Source organism: Monodon monoceros, unplaced genomic scaffold (assembly GCF_005190385.1).
Source record: "Monodon monoceros isolate NGI ecotype Baffin Bay Population unplaced genomic scaffold, NGI_Narwhal_1 Super_Scaffold_15, whole genome shotgun sequence".
NCBI lineage: Eukaryota > Metazoa > Chordata > Mammalia > Artiodactyla > Monodontidae > Monodon > Monodon monoceros.
The window spans coordinates 56,718,924-56,743,533 of record NW_021703771.1 but is presented as its reverse complement, the minus strand read 5'-3'; the positions used below and the strand labels follow the sequence as shown (position 1 = coordinate 56,743,533).

General features: G+C 39.3%; 1 protein-coding gene across 5 annotated transcripts in view; it reads right to left on the bottom strand.

The window, feature by feature from the left end:
- Positions 1-24,610, bottom strand: part of L3MBTL3 (L3MBTL histone methyl-lysine binding protein 3) — a 118,224-nt gene that overhangs the window by 72,526 nt on the left and 21,088 nt on the right. For 2 of the 5 annotated variants that reach the window (XM_029224022.1, XM_029224023.1), the window contains 9 exons: positions 24,306-24,421; positions 16,172-16,283; positions 15,726-15,800; positions 14,125-14,284; positions 12,846-12,978; positions 10,885-10,969; positions 9,180-9,271; positions 7,208-7,312; positions 1,832-1,967 (listed from right to left, as the gene is read on the bottom strand). In XM_029224022.1, coding sequence (XP_029079855.1) covers positions 1,832-1,967; positions 7,208-7,312; positions 9,180-9,271; positions 10,885-10,969; positions 12,846-12,978; positions 14,125-14,284; positions 15,726-15,800; positions 16,172-16,283; positions 24,306-24,407 — 1,000 coding nt within the window. In that variant the 5' untranslated portion in view covers positions 24,408-24,421. The remainder of the gene's footprint in view (positions 1-1,831; positions 1,968-7,207; positions 7,313-9,179; positions 9,272-10,884; positions 10,970-12,845; positions 12,979-14,124; positions 14,285-15,725; positions 15,801-16,171; positions 16,284-24,305; positions 24,422-24,610) is intronic. The other 3 variants (XM_029224025.1, XM_029224027.1, XM_029224026.1) reach the window with 3 other exon arrangements.

Below are 24,610 nucleotides of genomic sequence, written 5' to 3'. Positions count from 1 at the left end.
CTTTAGCTTTCCCTTCCTACTTTTATCTGTAACTCCAACATGCCAAAATCAAGCAATCAGGTGACTCTTTAAATAGACAGTATTTAACTCATAATTTGTATCTATGTATTTTTATACACAGGGTATTTATTTCCAACAAATTATATTATGTTTTTCAATTCTGAATGAATGGTAATGGATGAAAAGAAAAGGTGTAAGAAAGCAAACATATATTGTACTCAGATGGACTTCTTTTTATTACCAGACCATTTCTACCAGTATTTAGGTAGAATTCCTCAGCAGTGAGCTAGAGTAGTTGAGTTCTTTGTTTTTCCCTCACCCGTTCTACTCTGGGAGACTAACTTGTAGGAACAAGTGGGAAGCTGGAAAAAATGGTAATAACAACAGGTAAAATCTTTCTGGCCTGTCACCACAAGAATGACAATTCAAGATTTATGAAGTAAGCATGTTGGCAAATTACAACAATGGAAACGTCCTTGTCTTAATTTTCACAATTTCATGTTTAATGCTGGTAAAACCAACATTTTCTTCAAAAAGGAAACTGAGCATTTAATTTTATCTACTCATGTGCTCTCTTCTACTTCCATCAAAATCCCAAGGCTGGTGTGAAAGGAACAGCTAATAATTCACCATATATAACAGGCCAATTTATACAAAGGCTTACAGACTTTCTTTTTCGTCCTTAACTTTTCTAGGTGCTTCTGTTTGATCATTCAGTTATCTGAAAATGCCATTCTGCCATTAATTTTTCACTTAAAACCAAAGGATAGCTTGTCCACTAAAACCCAATAACCCTGAGACAGGCCAAAACTATCAAACTAGTAACCTGGTTCTTTGACATCAAGCAAAAAATACTGAATGTAATATGAAAAGGAAGGAAATAAGAAATTATTAAATATATTAGGGATGAACTGAAAAAGATAGGATCTGTTATTCTTGGATGTTTTGTATACATGAAACAGACAGAAGCATTGGCAGACTGTAATATAAAGAATTTAATAATAAAAGAGTAATTGCCATTAGTCCAGCCCCCAGCTGAACTGATTTTCAGTGTTATATTCTCCTTTCCAGTCTCCTAAATATTCAGATACGTAAGTTCAATGCATAATTTCTCAAGATTTTTTATTTACTGAAATGTCAGTAAATACAGTTAGCTATGTAAACATATTTCAAGGATGTATTTGTGCATGTGTTGTGTGTGTATGAAATAGAAATCTGTAGCTAAAACCTGTAGTCAAAATTAAGTATCAAGCAGGCGTTATGTGACATGCAAGTAAGTACATGGACATAGTTTATTCTCTTAAGTAGGATTCTATTTTTTAAATTTCTTTCACTTTATTTTATTTTATTTTAAATTTATTTATTTTTGGCTGTGTTGGGTCTTTGTTGCTGCACACAGGCTTTCTCTCTAGTTGCGGCGAGCGGGGGCCACTCTTGGTTGCGGTGCATGGGCTTCTCATTGCGGTGGCTTCTCTTGTTGTGGAGCACGGGCTCTATGTGCATGGGCTTCAGTAGTTGTGGCTCACGGGCTCTAGAGTGCAGGCTTAGTAGTCATGGCGCACGGGCTTAGCTGCTCTGCGGCATGTGGGATCTTCCCGGAGCAGGGTTCGAACCCGTGTCCCCTGCATTGGCAGGCGGAGTCTTAACCACTGCGCCACCAGGGAAGCCCTAAATTTCTTTCACTTTGATAAACATTTTTCATCATTAACAATAAGCTTAAATTTGGGCCCACCTGAATAATCATAAAGTCTGAATTCTTAAAAATCTAAATTAAGATATAAGAAAATAAGTGTTTCAGAATATAAAATGTGCAACTAAAAAGTGACAATACCTTTTGGAGGATGGAGCTTGTGGCCAGTCTTCTCACACCACCCAACTGGGTGAATATCCAGAGCATCTGCATTTACCCAGAAGTCGTAACAATCAGAATATCCATCAAAGTGCAGCTTTATCCGGTACCCACAAACCTGAAAAAGGTAAAGGAGGTCGATTAAAAAACAAAACAAAACAAAAGGCCCAGAATATTTCTGCACATGTACAAAAATAAATTAACATGGATATCAAGTATGATATGGATTATGTTAATCAAAGCACCCTTGTTAACAGCCACAAAAACAAGTGAACAAATAACAAAATCTAAAAGCAAAGGCTATTACATTGGGAAGAGCTGAGCTACAGTGTTCTGGCATCATCCTCAGTTCCACCAGGAGCACATGCATCCTGGGTGACAATTCTCCCACGCAGACAAGTCCTCTGTTCACTCCCTACATTGTACAAGCACATGCTACCAAGGGGAGCTGGCAGCACAGCTCCTGTAGGGTGCCAGAGTGGGTGCCCTGCCGTGTACTGGCTCAGTGCTAGCTCTCTGTCCTTTGTAAAGCTCCACACACAGCGATATCCAGCCAGACCATGGCTGGTGCAGACATGCGGAGAAGTCAACTTATTCTCCTCTCCACTAGTAGCAGAGTGGGGAGAAAGAAAGAAAAGCCTCCCCAGTTCATACTCAGATGAGACAGGCTCCCTGGAATCCAGTGAAAACTCACTCTATGTAATGCATGCCGAATGCTGATGCCACATATCTGCCTAAATTAGGGCCCCACTCGGGGGAGTTCTCAGTTGAAAAAAAAAAAAGGTTATGTAGGTTTCTGGGGTCTTCGCTGGGTCACGCTTGGCCTTGGGCTCTCAAGACAGTTCGGCCTCTCAGTCTCCTTCCCACTAGCACAGCAGATGTGTTCAAGTGGAACCACACGCCACACCAGACCTCTAACCACTCCAGGGCACCTGCCTTGCAGAAGTCTGAACAAGAAGCTTGAGATTAGAGCGCGGAGCCAGGGCAATTCACAATCCTAAAGTAATCAGGAAGCTGTACGGTTACTGCCATGAAGAGTTCTCTAGGGCAGACTGTTAAAATTCAAGCGGCAGAACAAACTTACAGAGTGAGTCACAGTTTATGAGAAAAATTATATTCGTGTGAGTCCATGTATGTATTTATGCATGTTTCTGCGGGTATATATATGTTATTATGTGTGTATACATATATACATATGCCCACACATATATACATAAATACATACATGGACTCACACACAAAAGTATATGTATTTAGACACACATTTATATACATACTTACACACATATATATGTAAATTCACAGTAAAAAAAATAGTCTGGAAGGACAGATGCCAAATATTAACAATGATTTGTTTTGAGAAGTGGGAAAGAAGAGGCAAAAGGGAATGATGGATTTTTAAATATTTTATCTTATATATTAGCATTTAAAAAAAAATAGAAGGTAGGGCTTTCCTGGTGGCGCAGTGGTTGAGAGTCCGCCTGCCGATGCAGGGGACGCGGGTTCGTGCCCCGGTCCGGGAAGATCCCACATGCCGCGGAGCGGCTGGGCCCGTGAGCCATGGCCGCTGAGCCTGCGTGTCCGGAGCCTGTGCTCCGCAACGGGAGAGGCCACAGTGGTGAGAGGCCCGCTTACCGCAAAAAAAATAAATAAAAATAAATAAAAATTAAAATATAGAAGGTATTAATGCTACACATATAAAAGTGAAAATAAGCTGACTCCCCCCAGAGAGATAAGAACACCCTGCAGAGCCAAGACTGGGGTCTCTAGAAGCACGATCGTTCAAGAAGGGTAGGTGGCTGCCCCCCACCCATCCCATGCCAAGGAGGAGCTCAGGGGCTGCTTCTCTTACAATCCTTGGAGCTAGGCAGGCCCACCCTGCCTTACCCTCAGTTGTCTCTGGTCAATGCCTAAGAAACAAGCCCCTTCAGTAATTTATCCCTTCAATCCTTCAGGGTCATACTGCTCTGAGCTTCTGCCCCATGCGCTGTCAACTTCCCACTACTCCCCCTGTAATCTCTACTATAGCTCACGCCCTCCGAAACCCTTTGGTAAACAGCCTCCTCCACCCTCAACTTCCTTGCTCAAAGGCACATCTGCTTCTTCCCTCTGAAGCCTTCCCTCAAGTGGAGGCTGCTCTTTCTCCTACTCTCCATCCCTCCGAGGCCCAAGCGTGGCCTCCTGCCTCAGGCCACACCACGCTCCTGGGCCTGTTCTCCACCCTGCTCCTCTGAGGCCTGTGCCATGTGGCTGCACCACCTTCGCCCTCATCATCCTGCATACTACCTCCCGAACATCCCTTGTCACTCATCACGCTAAGCATTGGCTCACTCTCTTCCTTTCCATCCTGAGTAGTTCCACCAGGCACATGGGTGACTCAGCCAATACCGCAGCTCTTTCTCCCTGCACTTCCTCTTCTCCCATGGATCTTGTCCCATCAGAAACTGCGCTGCCTTTCAACGATTAAATTAACACATCCATTCAGTCTGCTAACCCAGTTACTCCCGATACACTTCCTTCTGAATCTCAATGAAAACTCTAGCATCTCACATTTATTCCTCTACTTTCTCCCTAGCATCTTCCTTTCTCTGGAGCCTCCTTCCTTAGCAGTCACTTAAAATATTTTATCAACATTTTAAATTGTTGCCCTAAAATGTTGTCTGACAAAATTCCATTATCCCAAGTATTCACCCAGTCTGCACCTATACCTGGTCTAGGGACTGGTGCTAAGGGAAAAAGATGACACACAGTCAATCCTCATTATTCATGGTTTCCGTATTTGCAAATTCACCTTGATAACATACATTTGTAACCCCAAAATAATATTTGTGGGGTCTTGGGACATGTGCATGCACAGAGTGGTGAAAAATCTGACTCACCCATCGTGCAAGTTTCCAGCTGAGGCTGAACAAGGCAAGATGCTCTGCCTTCGTGTTTTGTACCTCACCCTACAAGCAAGGGTCCTTTATGTTACCTACTTATTTAGTGTCACGTTTTTTCATGTTTTGTGCATTTTGTTGTGATTTTGCTATTTAAAACCGCCCCTAACCCTAGTACTGAAGTGCTAGGTAGTGTTCCTAAGTACAAGAAGGCCGGCAAGTGCCTGACAGGGAAGGTCTGTGTAACAGATAAGCTTCATCAGCGCTGGTGGCCATGAGTTCAATGTTACAGAATCAACAATAGACAAACAGGTTGTCTTCACACAGAAATATAAAACAAGGTTAGTGCTGATCGGCTGACGAGAATGTTGTGACCAGAGGCTCCCAGGAACCTAACCCTGTATTTCCTCCAAGTGCAATGGTTCAGTAGTATTTACGGAATATAACTACCATAAATAACGTGAATCAAATGTACCTGTTTACCGCACTCTCCCTACTGCACAGCAATCCTTCTAGACGTGCCTGGCCAGTTCCCCCTCTCCCATTCTTCACAATGGCCTTTTTAAACCTCCTCCCTCTCTTTCAGCTACCAATCCCACTATCTCTATCGTCAATCTCAGCTGACGCTTTACCTCCAGAAGTTGCCTCCAAACTGGCAAACCTGCCCACGCCCACCACACCCATCCTTTCCTGCTCTCCCCTGCAGAACTCAAGGAGAAACCCCCCCTGCTGGCGAAGGCTTGGATCTCCTCATATACTCTGGATCCCATCTTCTCCCATCCCTTCTTTGTCAATTATCTGCTCTCTCTGAGCCTTCCAATCCTCTGCTCCCCAATGACTTCTTCAGAATTCAAGCATTCTCTAGCCAGTCTCTTCTCATTACAACAAAAAGGGAGGGATGAGGGAGAGAGCAAGAAAAAGTAAAGAAAAAACTATCTTTTAGGCTTAGACAAATTCTTGTACAGACAAATTCTTGTACACTCTTGGTGAAAATCTAACAACTGATAAACGTTTTTGGAGCACAAAATAGCAATATGCATCAAAATTTAAACATCCTTAACTTTCAACCTGGTAATTCTAGGGATGGCTCCTACAGACATACTCACTATGCAAAAAACAAAACAAAACAAATTTTTAAAAAAGCCAACAAAAAACCACCGAAATATAAAAGGATGCTCACAGAGGCACTGTTTGTAATAATGAGAAAGTGAAGAGCACTCAGTTGTTCATCAATATGAGAACAATTAAATAAACTGCAGCAATTCAGTGAAATGGAATACTACTCACTGGTTAAAAATATTATATATGTATAATATAATATATAAGATACAGTGTCACAAAAGCAAGTTGCATAATATTATGTATGATATCACTTACATGTAAAAAAGAGAAAAATATATTTATACATGCAGAGAAAACATCTGGAAGGAACACCATGAACTCATAAGTGTCGTTATCTTTGGGATACAGAATGAGGAAAACAGGGTGGACACAGAACTTCTGTTTTTTAATTTTATATACTCTTACACCAGCTGACATTTCCAGGATGAGCAAACATTACTGTAATGATAAAAAAAAAAACTAGACAAACTAAAATAAATTTCCTTTAAAACCAAGTGTTGAGACACACACACACACACACACACACACACACACACCCCTCCCTTAAAAAGTTTCCCTTGTCTTTTACAGCCAACTTCTTAAAAGCAGTCTATACTTACTGAATGTTTTCATAAATCTCAATTGTTCTGAGAACTATATAAGCTAATACATGGAAAACACTCACCTCAGCATCTGTCCCATGGTAGAGGCTATGTAACGGTATGTTATTATTTATGGTGACTGTCATCATCCAGCTATCAGATGAGACTGTGTTGTGTAGGAGCCAAACTTCTTACAAATCCACTAAGTCACTGAAGGAAAACTATGATAACTAAAACTAATACACATGATGGTCTTATTCTTTCAGGAAAAATTTAAAAGATACATACCCCTGACTCAAGGAAGAGAACAAGAAGGAGGCAAGCACATAAAGGAAAAAAAAAATTCTAAGAGCTTTCAGTAATATATTGGACTAAGATATACCTAATTGACTTGGACATCTTTCCGTGAAAAATTTCAAAGAGATACCTTGAAATACTGAAAGTAATATAAATATCCGTTGGTCTGTTCCTTATGTTAAGGAACATGGTATGGTAAAGCCTATGGCGTCAGACAGACCAGGGGTCAAATCCTGGTTCTACGACTTTGAAGCTGTGTGGCCTTGTATACCTCACTTAACCTCTCTGAGCCTCAGTTCCTTCATCTATAGAACAGGGATGAAAAGGGGTTCTTGCAAAGATTAAATGAGGTAATGTTTACAAAACGCTAAGCACCGCGCCTGGCATAAAGTAAGCACTCAACAAATGGCACCTTTTCCCATTATTAAATCCCTATAATCACTATTTTGTTTTAAAAATAAAGATGAGGCAAAGCTTACCTCAGCCACAGTGAGGACGCAGTACACGGACTGATGCTCAGGGTCCACACCTTCTAATTTCATGCCAACTTTAAACCCATTTTTGTTATATGGAAAAGATTGATACTAAAATGCAAAATGACAGCAGTTTTAGTGAGTGATCACCATTCTTCAATAAAGACTATATAACCAAATACATAAACAACTCCTAAAAATCCAGAAGAAAAGGATCACTGGGTCATCTCATGGAAAAATGCACAAAGACTATAAACAGGTGACAGAAAAGGAAATTTAAATGTCTTATCGACTTAAAAAGATGCTCAATCTCCCCCATAAGAGTCATACAAAGTAAAATTACAGGAAAATATACTTCGCCTGTCAGACTGATAAAGATCAAAAAGTTTGGTTGCAGTGCTTTGGCAAGGCTCTAGGGAAAGAGATGCACACATACATCGCTAATAGGGACATAAACTTGTACGACCTCTAGCAATCTCATGATACCCATAAAAAAGAACATTCTCTTTGACTCAGCAATTCTAATCCGGGGGAATTATCCAACAGAGATAGCCACATATGTGCTAAAGGAGAGGTGTACGAGGTTATTCACCAAAGCATTTACTTACCAAAAGACTCATATATGTGTCTTTACATGCACTGACACATATATGTGTGTCATACTCATGTAATATATATGACATACATATATGACATATATGTCAATCAATAGGGAGCAGCTTACATTATTATGGAACAAACGTAAGATGGAATACGATGCATCAGTATAAAAGACTGATGAAGTGGTTAGATGAACTGAGATGGAATAATCTCCAAGCTAAGTTAGACAAAAAGCAAAGTCCAAAACAGTATGCGACATATGTTATCATTGGGTTAAAGACAGGGAGGGGAGGATTTGTGTCTATATATTGCTTATATGTGCATACAATTTTCTTATAGCGCCTTCATTTTAATCACATGAATGTATTACTGATTCAAGTAATTAGCTGTATTTAAGCTTTTTTTAAAAAATTGTAAAAAAGTCTATTCTGCAAAGGACCAAAGTTGCAGAAAATAATTATACAGAACAAGTCATATGCAATTACTATTACATATTAAATATTTTAATGCAGATGTAATCATCCCAACATTTACTATTCACCACTTTTAAAAAAAATTTTATTGAATACTCACCACTTCTTAAAATCTCTGTGTTCATACATATATATAACAAAGTATTGATGGCAGATTTATTACATACCATGATTAAATATAATTAAATCATTTAAACCAAGGGTCAGCAAACTACAGTCTAAGGGACAAATCCAGCCCACCACCTGTTTTTGTAAATAAAATTTTATTGGAATACAGCCATGTTCATTCATTTATGTATTGTCTCTAGCTACTTTCATTACAAGAACAGAGTTGAGTTGTTACATCTGAGACCACATACCCCATAAAGCCTACAATATTTTCTATTGTCCTTTATGGAAAAAGTTTACTGACCCGTGGTCTAGCCCAGAGACAGCAGTTCCCACTCAGAACTACTTTTATTGATTTTAACTCACTTATGATAAAATATTTTTCCATAGTTATACAGTAACCCATCTTTCAATGTTTTGTTACGTAAACCACAGTAACTCATTTTTATTCTCCCAAAGACATGATGTTGACATGAAATTTTACGCTAGTTCTTCTTCATCTACTGGTTTTTCAGTAGTAGTAGAAACATCCCTTTTAAAATCAGTGAGAAAGCCTGGTAACCATTGAGAAGAAAGAGCACACGCACGCGCGTGTGCGTGCATGAGGTGTGCTCACGCACACGGCACTGGGGAAGGTGTGTGTATAAATGCTAGCTGCCCTCGGAGGCACCCCTCCGCATATGAAAAATAATATGTTTGAGAAATTATCCCAAGTCACATTTCCTAAACAGACAGTAGAAATGGCAGTACCAATTCCAGAGAAGCGTTATGGACAGTATTTCTAGAAGGGCCTGTACCTCCTTGAACAGCTTTGCTGGCACTGCCACAGCTTTTTCCTCTTCCAGGTAGGATGCCCAGCACCAAGCTTTCTTTCCTTTAGGAGGCAAACCTGAAAAGCGAATGAAACTAAAATGACAGAATTTCCAAATCTAAGAAATCAGAGTGGTACACTATGAACTCTCACTTCCCTAACTATCCCCAGGCCTGGCCCTTCTCTTACTTTCATGGCTTGTATTTCTCAATCTCTTTTCCTGGCTCCTCTTCCAAAGAAATGAGAGCTAACAAGTGAACTGTGTGTATATCCAGGTATGAGTATAGAGAAAAGAAGCAGAAGAACTTAAGGTTAATGAAGAAGATGTAGTAGGAAGCCAAGAAAGAACAGTACCATGGAAGCTACAGCAAGTAAGAGCTTCTTCTAGAAGCAGGATGCTCAAAATTTTTTTTCCTAGGGAATCAAGAAGTTGAGGACTGAGAAAAGGTCAGTGCACTGAGTGGTTAGGGACTGACTGCTAATCTTTCTCCAAGATTAAAAAAAAAAAAAAAAGGGAAAAAAAAAATCAAGGTGCCAAAGGCCAAATTGAAGTAGCAAAAGAATACATAAATGATAAACATATGGAGTCGGCTAATATCAATTTTATTTGGGATTAATTTGACAAAAAATGAAAATGAAAGGAAGGGTATAACAGCTTGATGGGTATTAAAATTGGGGGAATGGTATTTTGGGGATGAGACTGCAACAGGCAATGATGAAGCTCATGAAGAGGAAAAAAAAAAAAGGAACACCTAAGAGGGGGAAATGACTGAAGGAACAAGGTCACAGAAGGGCCAGAGCCCTGAGAGTAGAAATGAAGGGGAAGGGAGAGTCAGGATAAAGACACTTTGGAGGCAGAGTGCAGAGTAACTGAGAATTTACTCCCTTTAATTTCAGTGACATAAGATAGAAGGTCATCTCCCCCAAAATGTAAAAGTTAGGCTGTGTGTTTGACGCAGGTAGAAATATCTCAAACTCTTTTTGCAGAATTAAGAGCCGAATGAGCGAGGAATGCAGCCAAACCCGGAAGAGGAGCGCTGGGTTCAGGCCTTGATCTGCAGGGGCAATGTGACTGGCAGGTCAGAACGGGACTGTGCAAAGTACAGTGACCTAACGTGGAGGACCGGCCAGGCAGATGTGGCAGGTCCTTCCTTTGGATACAGCCTAGTGGGGCACACGGAGGCTTCTATGGAGATGACCCAAGGTCCACGATGAATAAGGCAGCGAGTTCATCCACCAAGTACTGAAGGGCAGGGCCTCATGAGCATAAAGGACTAGATTCCTCATGAGAATAAAGTGTTCCTTGAGGAACGAAGGAAAAAAAAGGTACCAGATCAGGAGGTCATGGTTGAGAGGAAACTTTAAAAATCTACAACCTTAGGAAATGAATAAGAACAGAGGTTTTAGTCAAAGCGCATAAGTGAAAGATACCTACTGGATGGAAAAATAAATAATGGAAAGTGGTCTCAAGTTTGCCCTGACACTACTCAAAAGTTGCTAATTTCCACTTTTCCCCCTTATCTACTTCTTCTAAACTCTAATTTTTATTGACACAATTTAATCAAAGAGAACCCCCAAACGATCCTTTAACTGCCATACTGTGCATTACAATTAAGACTAAAATGTGTACCTGTGTGAAATATTTTCAGCTTCATAAAGTTACAAATAAAACCTTCCTTTCATCAACTCACCCTGCTTTAATACAGCCGAATCACCTCGCCTTTTCCTTCGGGCTCTCTGCGAACCCCTCAGGATTCTTCCATCTTGTTTGTTTTCCTACAATAAGGAAGAAAAGTTTATGATTTTAAAAAGTTCATGAAATTGGCACCAATGAAAAGTTAGAGAGCTGTCAGAAAGCATTATTTTTTTTTTGGACTCTTCTTCAATTTCACTTCATAACTTTTAAAAGAAAGTAAGAATATAGGTCACTTGAGAACTGTGTTGCTTTTGGCCTGAGGTCCTTACAAAATAAGAACATTTCCAAGAATTACACTCTGTTATAGTACAGATACAGCTCCCACCTCCTTGAAACACTTTCTTCTTTCAGCTCCTGGACCACTCTGTTCTGGCTTCCCTCACACCTCACTGGCCCCTCTTTCACAGTCCCTCTGCTGACATCTCCTGCAACCTAATCCCCTTCTCTTCTTTGTCTAATCATTCTCCCTAGGTTTTAAAGATCGTCTGTCTGCCGAACATCCCTCATCCATATCTCCAGCCCTGACCTCTTGCCTGGCTCCACATTCATGTATCCAGATGCCTACTTGGGATCTTCGCTTGGATGTCTAATAAGAATCTCAAACTCACGACGGCCAAAGGACTCTAAATGCTATACTCCACTCTGGCCTTCCCAGTCTCAAGTAACGGCATGATTAGCCAGTCCATAGTTCAATCCAGAAAGCTAAGAGCTATCTCTGATTCTTCTCTTTCCCTCACACACCCTGACAACCCTACCTTTAGCATCTATCTCAAATCCGCTGACTTCTATCTTAAACAGCCCTCTTATTTAGTCACTGCAATAAACTCCTAACTGGTTTCCCTGATTCTACTCTTGCTCTCACATGTCAAAGCTAGAGTGATCATTTTAAAACATTAATCATATCAAAGTATTCCCCTGCCTTCAACTTTCCAATGGCTTCCTATCATACTCAGCATAAAGTGAAAACCCATTACTCTGGTTTTTACCATAAAGCCCTGGACCACACAGAACTCTTCAGCCTCATCTTACTCCATTCTCCCCTAGCCCTCAAGGCTCAACTACCTTTTCTTATTTCCTTAAACAAAACATGCTACACGGGTTCTTACCTTATGGTCTTTTCCCTAGCAATTCCACTGTGCCCACGGGGCTTCTGACTCCCAACTTTACATCAGGCTCCTTCTTATCATTCAGATCACATTGTCCAAGCCACCCTCCCTAGGAGGCCTCCCTGATAACCCAACTTAAAGCAGTCAGATCATCTTAATGCCCTATTGTAATTCTCGGCATAGTGCTCATCACAGGTTGATATTACCCCTGTTTATTTTGTTAATTTTATGTCCCCTTAACAAGAATGTAATGTCCCTGAGAAAAGAAACCCTGTCTTCCTGCTGTCATATTCATCCCTGCATTCCCAACTCCTAAAACAGTGACTAGCCAATCATCGTTGCTCAATATTCATCTTAAGGAAAATGCTTTGAGACCTCAAAGCTCCCTTTTCATATAGAGCTACTAATAAATATTTTAGAGAGGGGATGTTTATGTTTTAATTAGCATATTGTGAATTAGTTTTAGCTAAATATACCTGACGTTCATCTGCCATTTTATACCTACTCACATCGTTTTATGAGATCTGTCTGCAATTTACCAAAATGGGATTGGCATTTTGCTGTCAAGAGGAATCTAAAATTCATTCGCGCAACTGAAGGTTCTCCTGGTGCCTCTCTCACTGCAGCAGTAAATTCCAGAACATCCTACCTCTTCACCCTGAGGAAGGGGTACTACTATTTATAACTCCCATCTTGAGATGAGGACAGTGACACAGAGAGGGTAGGTGGGTAACCTCCTGATGGTGAAACAAGGTCACGGAACCAACATGTGAACTCGGGTAACTGGCTCCAGAGCCGGTGCCTTGGGCCGCGGTGCTACCCGCAAAAGCGCGGCCCTGTGGGTACTAACCGTCTCCTCATCTCGCTCTTCCTCCTCTTTGGAGTCCGCTTTCAGAGATAACTTGGGCTTCTTCTTCCGACTACACTTAGGATCTTCCTCCTCATTGTCTTCTCCCACGTCCCTTTCTTCCTTCTGATCTCTGCTGAATTTATAAACCCAAAAAAAGTGACAGGAGACAATACCCATCAAATACCTGCATGTTGATTAGCAGCGCAAAACTCATTAAAAAAATATTTAACCACCAGGAGAATGGTGTACGTATCACGGATAAGAGACGCTTCAAACCACCCTCATGTGTAACACTGTCAAGACACAAAGTGGAAATTAGCTGACGTCTTAATTTATATAATTATTATAATTATGTAGTTAATGATATAATCTTAAAAGGGCACCAGCACTACAGGTGAAACAGGTTCTAACAAGTTTAAAACTATTTGTCTTCCACAGCTGCCATTCATACTAATGAAAGAATCGATTATTTAGAGATATTCTAGGCTTCAGGGGTAATTTTAAAGCAAGGATCTAGCAATTATTAAGAATGCCAAGTCCAACTGAAAAAGGCCAAGTGTAACTTTGTAAAACATCAGGTGGCTAACGAAAACAGACAATTCTCCAGCCTGTTCTGACTGAAACACATGGAAAACTCCACTCAAACATAAATGCCAAGTCATTTATTTGTAGTATGCAAGTACGCACAGGAAATACACCTTGTTGGTGATAAGCTGACCTCGTCAGACAGTTCCCAATGGCAGTCACACCACCGTCAGTCACAGCTGACGGCCCTGACCCGGAATCCTCAGTCCAGCCTGAGATCAGCAGTAACACAACTACCACGCTACTCACTATGGCCATTCAGCGGATTCTCAGTCAGGGGGAGCTTCAGTCCATTTGTGGAGTTTTAGCTTAATTACCTAAGACCTCCCAAAATATAAACAAAAGTGTGTTTCCACAAACATGAGTATCATTAAAATGTGTATGTAGCCCAAAGAAATCTAAATACTCTTGGCTGGGGAGCAATAAAATTAATGTAAACAAAAGGCTATAAAGAAAGAGGCAGAGGTTGTATTGCAGCTAGGACGTGAACAGCACAACTCAGTTCAGACATGACCAAAGACACCAGTCCAGTAGTGGGATCAGGGTCCAAGTGTCTCCAAAGGGAAAGTCTCTGGGGGAAAAAAGATGTTTTTGGATGACAGGCATCAGAGAGCACAAAACCTCTGTATTCCCAAGCACCAGGCCCTTGGACTCTAAAACTCATTTTATAGATGGAATGGGGGCAAAAACCTACTTGTCTTTGATATGCCGAGCACAATTCTGGCTGCAATAGTTTCCTCCAGAAAGACACTCATCTACGTTGCCATACTGACAACAGTTCTCACAGAATTGAAGCCCTTCTACTTTCACTGGATCCTTCAACCTGAAAGGCATCCCAGTCTTCTCGGAAAAGACTAGAAGACGAAAAGAAGAAAAAAAAAGTTAAAACCATGACAGAAATCATTGCAAGACACATTTAGACTTTTTCTTCTAATAATTTTGTTAGCAACACAATAAAAGAATAATGTTTGTTGAATGAATGAATGAATGATCAAACCACACAGTGCTTGGGAGGGAGAAGAGGATGGGCTTGACAGGAATCACTCAAATTATTTACATAACACACAAAAAAATTCTTCAGAAAAGGTAAACAAAAGCTTGTCCAAGGCCTTTTCTACAGAGTTCAAAGTAAAATGAAGAAAATTTCATTAGTCACTAAATTCAGAAGATGAAACCAACCATCCATAGAATCCTATACAGCTGTATCTTTTTGACAAAATTTTAAAAGGGTTATCTATGTTATATCGTGTTTTTGATGAGTGACTCTTTTACTTAATGGGCTGAATCAACATCTTTCTATTTTACTTTTAATGCAGAAGATCTCCTAAATCATAATTATCCATATTGTCTAGGAGCTCACATTTCCTTTTGCTTGAATCGTTAGGCTAATCATTCATTCAGCAAACATTTATTAGGCACCAATTTACGCTAGACACTGATGACAGTATAGACCTTGCCCAAGAGAGCTCACAGTCTAGAAGAGAAGACAGACAAGAAAACCAATATTTATAATAAAATGTGATACATGCAATAATTGAAGCATGAACAAGTTCCAGAAGTAGTACAGAGGAAGAAGTGACTCATCCGGCCCGGGGGGAGGTCAAGGAAAGATTTTCTGATATAAAGCCTCAACAGGGTTTTGAAGGCCAAAGAGGAATTTACCAACTGGACAAAGAGAGAAACAGCATCCCAGCCAGAAGAAACAGGATGAGCACAAAAGGCAAGAAAGTATGAAACCGCATGATATGTTGGGAGAATTTTATGTAATTCAGTGCTGCTGGCCCTGCCAGAACACAGCATACAAAGAACAGAACAGAGAGCAAAGACACAAAGCAAGCAGGTGGGTGCGGGTCACCCAGATCTTTGTCTGTTTTGCTAAAGAGACAATAAGAAGTTGGTGAAGTGTCAGATAAGCAATCTACACAAGTTCCTCTGACTTCGGTGTGCGGGATAAATTGGGGGAAATCAGAAGCAGAGTGATTCTTTAGGAGCCCGTCTGCAATAATTCAGGTGAGAGGTGATTAGGCCCTAAACTAAGGCAGTGGCAGTGATAATAGGTAGAAAAGGCCAGATCTGAGACGTATTTAGGAAATAAAAACCAAGAGGATTAGGTAACAGGCTATGGGGCTGGGAGAGAACAAATTCAGGATGACTCCTAGACTTCTTGCTTGTCCACTGGGTGGATGGTGCTACCATCAATTGATATTACGGGCTACAGAAGAAAAAGCAGGTTGGGGGGAGGGGAGAAAGAAATAGAAAATGAATTGCATTTCAGACATGTGGAGTTTGAGGTACCTGTGGGACATCCAGGTGGAGATGTCCAGTAGGCAGGTGGAAATACGGGCCTGGAGCTCGGGGGAGAGGTCGGGGCTGGAGATATAGATTTAGGAGTCATCAGCATATAGGTGTTAGTTACAACCATCGGAGTAGATGAGAAAAAAGTGGCAGGCTTTTGGCTAAATCACCTGGGTAGGCTATTAAAACATGGATTTACTTGATACTTTCCAATTAACCTTATGCTACGACAGATCTGGCATAAAGAAAGAAGACACTTTATAGTTATTTTAAAATATAAAAGCTGGTTCCATAATAGTTTCGTCATAGAAATTTACCTAAGAATATGTGACACAAAGATCACCCAGGATTTTCAAAGTTCCAGCCTATTACAAAACCTTAGATATTCTTACATTAAAACTCTTCAAAAAAAAAAAAAAAGGACAATGCAGATGACCTGTTCTTACCTTCTTGAGCAGTTGGTACCATCCAAGTTGTGGTAGCCGTTGCTTTTTTAACATTTTCCATCTCACTCTCATCTGTAATAACTTCCAAGGCGCCAAACTCATTTACACGGAACTAGCGATAATAGTAGAAAGAGGCAAAATTTACAAAAGTGCTCAGAAAAGTCATCATTTAATGGCTGGCACATGTAGTCTTTAAGCAAATGAACTACGTTTTTATAAAGTTAATTTCAACAATTATATCCAGAAAAGCCCACTACCACTATTAAGCCCTTTGCATTTACCAATTTTGGAATTTCAGGAAGGGGGAACAGAACAATGCAACAAAGAACTTCTTAAGGATACAAACAACCACCCCTGCACTGTCCTATGGAGTTGCCAGCTCACTTATATGGCTTATAATTTCAAACACTATTTTTTTTTTTTGCTAAGACTGTTTTTCTTGTTTCATATTACTGCTTATTTGATGATCAAAGTTAGTAAAAGGAGAATTACTGTTTTCCCAGGAATCAACTTGTCTCACCCAAGTTCACCTAGTTCAAAGAGCAGAAATATCATCATTCTAGAAACTGTGACTTGCATGTCCCTATCCCCATATTCCAAGATATGAGGAAGGAAGGCTAAGCATGAGTCATGGGACCCCCGGCCCTATACCTCCTCTTTCTTTCACTGCTCTTTAGAATTCTCTGTTATATTCATTCACTTCTAGTCCTCCTAAACTAAACCACTGGTAATATCTATGAGATGTGAACAAGCTTACTAGCTTCAGGCCAATTTTATCACTAAAAAGTAAGGGCATCTTGATTTCATGGGCATTTTTGACCCCAAATATTGAAAATTTCCTCTCACCTCACGGAGAGCCTCAAACCAAGTATTCTTCTGCAATCTCCTGGACATACAGTTTACGTGTTGAAGACTTTTAACCACTACCTGTGTGCAGGGGCCCCATTCTCTTTGAAACAGCTAGGTTTACTCTCACATTCATGAAGGTCAAAGTTATTCTGTATTCCTTCTGTTTTTCCATAAAACAGAATGACATTAGGGATCCACTAATCTTGACAGGGGATGAAGAGCTAGAAAGCTCAAAATTCAAAAGGATTATAAAACTTCCGGCTTAAAGTTTTTAGATCTCTCACAGAAATATAGATGAGCATGCAAATATGAAGTATTTAAATAAGGCCTTCCACTTCCCAATCTAAAAATCTATTTGGTCAACATGCCAACAGAATGATTTTACCAAACTAGATTCAGACTACAAGTCAGAAACATCATAAGTAAAATTTACAACTAATTATTCTTTCCACCAGGTGAAAATAGCACCTTAAACAATTTTCTGCACATAGTCTACAATTATTAAAAGCTTTCTAGACTGAACAAGTGACATAGTTACGGAAGGTGAAAATGTTTTCTCCCTATTTCATATTCCAGATACAAGTTCCCAGGTAACATGTATATACTAAACCTAGTGGGTTCACCTAAAAATGTCAGTTTAGGAGGTGGTAAAAAGTCAGTTGGAAGGGAAAGAGCTAAAAATAACTTTACTTTTTGAAAAAAAAAAAAATTTTAAATGACCAACTCTGAAACCAGAATATTTCAAAATAAAGCTGACAGTACCATCTACTGGGCAACAGTAGAAAAGCCAAGCCATCATGATTATTAATTAATGATGTTAAAAACTATGGTAGAAAATCAATTCTGAATGAAAAATTTTTAAAAACTGGCATCAGCCCAGGTAAGTAAGTTTACTTTCATTATATGCTGATGTTAATTTAAACTTTTTTGACAAATACAAAATGTGGGAAATAGCACAAAACATTTACATTACACAGAAAGTGTCCTGTGGCTTAAATTTCCAAATTGCTGCTAAACTACACCTTGGCATTTCAAACACTGAGAAAGAGAACACAGCTGAGTGGAATCTTCAAATCAAAATTACGACCTATGACACCTGGGAGTTTTAGGTTCAAATACTTTCAAAGTTAAAAGGTAATATTCCCACATCACAACACTTAATTCCAGTTATCTTTTCCCTCTCGTGATAGTTATTGCCAGTAACTGACCTACAGTCTAAGCACAAAGTAAAGATGCAGTGCACTTAGGGAAACAGTTAACTCCCGTAAGCCAGGGACCCATGGACGGACTTAAGGGGTTGATAAATCTCAGGAAATATATGCAAAATTATGGTTAAGGGAATATATATATATATATATATATATATTTTTTTTTTTTTTTTTTTTTTTTTTTTTGCGGTACGCGGGCCTCTCACTGTTGTGGCCTCTCCCGTTGCGGAGCACAGGCTCCGGACGCGCAGGCTCAGCGGCCATGGCTCACGGGCCCAGCCGCTCAGCGGCACGTGGGATCTTCCCGGACCGGGGCACGAACCCGCGTCCCCTGCACCGGCAGGCAGACTCTCAACCACTGCGCCACCAGGGAAGCCCAAGGGCACATATATCTGGGGATAGAGTTTATAAGTTCTATCATATTCTCAAAGGCATCCTATAACCCTGAAAAATATTTAAAAATCTACTCTAACCAAAGTTACTTTATTTCAAAAATCAGAACATTCTCTAACACTATATACAAAAATAAACTCAAAATGGATTAAAGACCTAAATGTAAGACTGGATACTATAAAACTTCGAGAGGAAAACATAGAACACTCTTTGACATAAATTATAGCAATAGTTTGGGGGGTCTATCTCCTAAAACAAAGGAAGTAAAGGCCAAAAAAGGGGGGACCTATTTAAACGTAAAAGCTTTTGCACAACAAAGGTAATCATCAACAAAAGGAAAAGATAACCTACAGAATGGGAGGAAATATTTGCAAATGATATGACCAATGAGGGGTTAATATCCAACATATATAAACAGCTCATACAACTCAACACCAAAAAACAAGCAGCCCAATTAAAAAATGGGCAGAAGAACCGAATAGACATTTTTCCAAAAAAGACACACAAATGGCCAATAGACACATGAAAAGATGCTCAACATCACTAATCACCAGGGAAATGCAAATCAAAACCCCAACGAGATATCACCTCACACCTGTCAGAATGGCCATCATCAAAAAGGATACAAATAACAAATGTTGGCAAAGATGTGGAGAAAAGGGAACCCTCCTACACTGTTGGTGGGAATGTAAATTGGCGCACCCACTGTGGAGAACAGTGTGGAGGTTTCTCGAAAAACTAAAAATAGAACTACCGTATGACCCAACAATTCCACTCCTGGGAATATATCCAAAAACCCAAAAACACTAATTTGAAAAGATACATGCAACCCAATGATCATAGCAGCATTATGTACAATTGCCAAGATATGTGAGCAACCTAGTGTCCATCAACAGATGAATGGATATAGAAGATGTGAGAGAGATATGTATATCACATACTATATATTATATATATATAAAACACACACACACACAATGGAATACTACTCAGCCATAAAAAAGAATGAAATTTTGCCATTTGCAGCAACATGGATGGAATTGGAGGGCATTATGCTAAGTGAAACAAGTCAGACAGAGAAAGACAAATACTATACGGTATCACTCATATGTGGAATCTAAAAAATATTGATACAACAAACTAGTGAATATAACAAAAAGAACCACACTCACAGATATAGAGAACAAACTAGTGGTTACCAGTGGGGGGGGAGGGGCAACATGGGGTAGGGCATTAAGAGGTATAAACTATTAGGTGTAAAATAAGCTACAAGGATATATTGTACAACATGTATAATATAACCAATATTTTATAATAACTATAAATGGAGCATAACCTTTGAAAACTGTGAATCACTATAGTGTACACCTGTAACTTATAATAAAAAATTAACCTCAAAGTGTTTTTAAAGTATCCAGCATATGCAAAAAGACACAGGGATCAATTTTTTGACGTCTCAATTTTTTTTGTCTTCCACAATATTACTACTGTAAAAAAAGTTGGACAGCACAGGCTGTTAGTTAGGTGCTGCTAACATTACTGAGTTCCACCAATGAAATTCCAGAAAGACTGACACATTTCCCAACATTTTTTTCCCCAATAAAATACTCAAATTCTGAAATTGGTAATGCTTTTATGAATGGTGCTGCAACTATAGAAACTTGATATAATCACTTTTTTAAAAGTTATTAGTTCTTTTAACCTAGACATCTAAAAAGCACTATAAAAAATTAGCAACTGACTCCATTCTACAATCAAGAATGTCAAAATTATAAACTTTACAAAAGGACTTTATTAAGCAAATCAAGCATATCAGCTGACACTGTAACTTCTGTTAGTGGATACATCTAGGTCAATCAGAAAACAATTACGCCTGAAATATATAAGGGGTTGAAAAGGTTTTGTTTGCTTGTCTTGGCTTAAGCTACCTTTTATTTGATTCATTCTCCTTATTTTTGCTTATAGAGGCAAAGGATCTTTAGCCTATTTCTGCCTATCTTTAATAATAGATCATTAAAAGACACTGCTGAGATTACTGTTTTCATTACTTTCAGTGTTGAAATAGGAGTTCTACTTAGCAATCTGTTTCAAGGACAAAGATATTTAGTAACTACACTGTTCTGAACGTCAAACAAGACAAGGCAAAACCCTGCAATAAGAGCGCAGTGAGTTTTCCAGTTGGGTTTCTGCATCACTGGTGCTGGGTCTTGCTCTTGGTTAAGTGGCAACTATTCTTTTGAGATAAGATGCTATCACTCTCAGGAGTGTACTGACATTTTACTGAGGGACTCTGGAAGGCTAAATCCTTGTAACCCAGAGGAATAATTCTCTGCAGATAAATTTCAGAAATCATAAGAAGCTTAGGCAGAGAATCGCTTAGGGACAGCAAGCCCTACCATGCATCTTTCCACAAGCCTTACCACTTAGTCGCCTGCCTGTTCTTACAGCTGGCCCTGAGATATTAATCTACAAACACAGATCTGCATTTTAAAGGAACAAATTAGGCAACGGTAAAGTTTACAAAGTTTGTTTAAGTAAAAATGTCTTGTTAATGACTACAATATTTTCAAGAGGTCCGGTGGACACCTGTTGTTCTTCCCTAACACTATACTTTCGGATGCTAGCCCCTCTTCTGTATGCCCCTTTCTCTCCCTCCTCCCATCCCTGCCCCCAAAAGTCTTCACACAGTTTCCCACTTATTTTCAGGCACCTAAACCTCACATGACATCTGCTTCCAAAGCCTTCCTGATCCCTCCAGCTAACATAATACCTCCTCTAAATTGCTGTAACATTTCCCTTTCATCTCTTTTGATATGAAAACGTTTCTCTTGTTAGTAGAATAGTAGTGGTAAGTAAATCAATTTTAAAATCAGAAAAGCCTGGTTTTAAGACCCAGTTCTGCCAGTAACGCACTGTCTGACCTTGCTTGAGCAAGTGACTTAAGCACTCCGGGCCTCTGTTTCCCCATCTGTAAACTGACAACAGTGACAGAAACTCCCTCAAATGGGTTAAATAAGAGAATTAAGAGACGTAGGTTAAGTGCCCACCAGAGAATAAATTCTCTATTCTTTCTGCTACTGCACCCAAATAAGGAGATTTTGCGCTCTGTTTTATATAAGGGTTGGTTAGCCCAGTGTGAAGGGGGGAATGGGGATGCCAGCAACAGGGACCAGTAAAAAGGGACCAAGGTGTGAGCTAGTTGGCTGGGCTGGAAACAGGGTGGCACAGAGGAGTGAAATGAGATGCAGCTGGAGAGGAAAGTAGGGGCTAGACCACCAAAAAACTCTTGTGATAAACTTAAGGGGTCTGAACTTTATCACGAAGGATACAGGAAACTGCTAAAGGATTTTAAGCAGAAGAGCGATATCACTTGACTGGCCAGCAGTTCATGAGGCTTTTACAGAGAAAAGTTCTTTCAAAATGGCAATAAACTGAAGCATATTAAAACCTGTTCCCATGATAAGAAACCAACTTCTATGTATTAGCTGAATTAACCTCAGCTGGGTTGTCTTAGGGCTCGCACATTAAGAAAGCCACATGCCTTCGCCCATTAAAAAAGAGAAGCTTCCAGTGTCAAACAGGCAGAGCATGATGCGGGAGAGTAAACTGCATGATTTATTCAAAGTTCTTTCCAATAACTTAATTATGAAAAATCAATTGCTGAATCAGTTCTCTTAGGCAGCTCAAATCGTAATACGAGGAGCAAATGAATCAGATATCCTAAGCAATATAATCAACTGGCTAGTCTTTGAATCTCCTCAGATAAAAAGGGTTATAAAGTAGAAAATTTTTTTAAATTATTTTTTTAAATAGGGTATCTGTCAACAGCAGATAAAGTGAATTGGATACATGGCAATTACCCAAGTAATTAGAGGAGTCTAAAAGTCAAATCAAATAACCCAGATTATAATACCCACTAAGTGGCTTAATTATCTGATTACCTTTATAAAAGTAATAGGTTAATTCCTAAAATCCATTGCTTAGAAAACCTTTAGGCAATCTAAATTTTTTAGGGATGGAGACTTCACTCTATTGTCAAAATCTAATTGAACAAAAATTATAAATTTCATCATCCACCTACATGGGAAAAAAAATAAGCCATTCAGAAGAAATAAAGATGTACAAGAAAAATAAGACGCTGAAGCAATAAAAAAAAAAGGCAGTTTACATAATATACCATAAAGCAAGAAAAGATACAATTTGTTAAGAGTTTTACATATATTATGTTTTTCAATCCTTACAACCAGCTTATGACATAGATCCTATAACCCCATTTTACAGATAAAGATTGTGAAACTTAGAATTTAAATAACAAAGCTCATTTAGCTAATTATGTGGCTGACACTATCAGAATCTTGAAGAGTTTTTCTTTCTCAAAAATTTCAGCACTCTATTTCCATCATATCTAATCCAGATGAACATTTGGAGAATGTTAGAGAAGATAAAACCCTTGGCATTCATTTAATTCCTTATTTTACCAAAGAGGAAACTGGCCCCAAAGAGATTAACTGACTTGTTCAAGGTCACATAGAACTAAAACTAAAAACCGAATCTCCTTTCCATATTTCACTAAACCTCACTGCAATATTTTTGTTAAACTAAACTCAGATAGATGTGTTGGCACACTGCACTTAATTAAACCTAAACCAACTAAAATCTAAGTATTTTTCCAACAAGAGGTGAACTGCCCAAATCTCACCACTGAGGATGGACTAGAACAGTTTTGGCTCAGATACTTGTCAAGTGGCCATTAAAAGGGATTGGATTCCAAGAAGTCAATATTAGGGGGAAGGAATTTCTATTCAAGAACAGGCCAGAACGCCAAGCATCAGCAAGGCAAGCCAAGAGACGGCCAGTTAGGGAGGTCGGATGTTCAAACACCTGAGTGACTAAGTACAAACACAAAGTCTAAAGGGCCACGGACAGGTTCAAGGTCCCAGAGACAGGATCAGAGCAAAAGCAAATTAGAAACGAGAGGTGGGGTGGCTGACTTTCCAGGTGAGTGCTTGCACAACCCTGTCCCAGGGTGCAGCAGATGTGGTCCTGGAGTGGCTCTGGGGGGCTGGGGAAAAGGGGCAGGCTGAGCACCTAGAAAAGGAGCAGACTGAAGCAGTGCTCTCTGAGGAGGGTTCTCAGCTATACAAAAGCGGTCTCATTTACAGGAAGGACCAGCTTCTGAAAAAGTGATTACACAAAAATCCATATTTACAGTTCACAGTATAAATAATTTAAGGGAGGTGAACAGTCCTGTTTATTCAATATTTTAACATTATCCAGTTTTAAAATAAGAAAACTAGGACACAGGGAGTGTGGTTTTTCACTTCAAGTTACAAAGCCCATTACTACAAAAAATATACAAAGCTAGACCTTCTAAGTCTACCACTTTTACATTTATTGGCCATCCTGATAGACTAAAACCTGAAACCATCTTCCTTGAAGCTATACATGAATTTCTACAAAATGCGTACAGACTGCAGAGATACTTCTAAGTCCCCTACCCCAGTTGACAAAGGCTTCTGCCAAACCACCAGCAGTTTATCATCTTGAGATGCTGAGGACCAAGCATCATATAAAACTACAGCCACTATGCTTAATGCTTTTAATCCTTATTTCACATATGTGCTCAAATTCATTTTAATAATAAACACACACACACACAATTTTATGTAATAAAGACAGCTTACCTTTAAATCACTTCCTGGTAATGTACCTACTCCATCCTTCCAATCCATAACACTGAATACATCAAACTCTTGACCACTTGTGCTAGAGGCAGATTCAGTCATGATTTTTTTTTAACCTGGAAAAGGATAAAAGGGCATATCACTTAAATATTCTACATACAAATCAGTTTTTATTTTAATAGTCATTGCTTCAATTTCCCTTAATTACATAATTTTCTTGATCATAATATCCCATATCCAGAGATTTAGAAATAATTGCTTCAAACATATTTTTCCTAGTGCAATCCATGGTAAATTACAGGAGA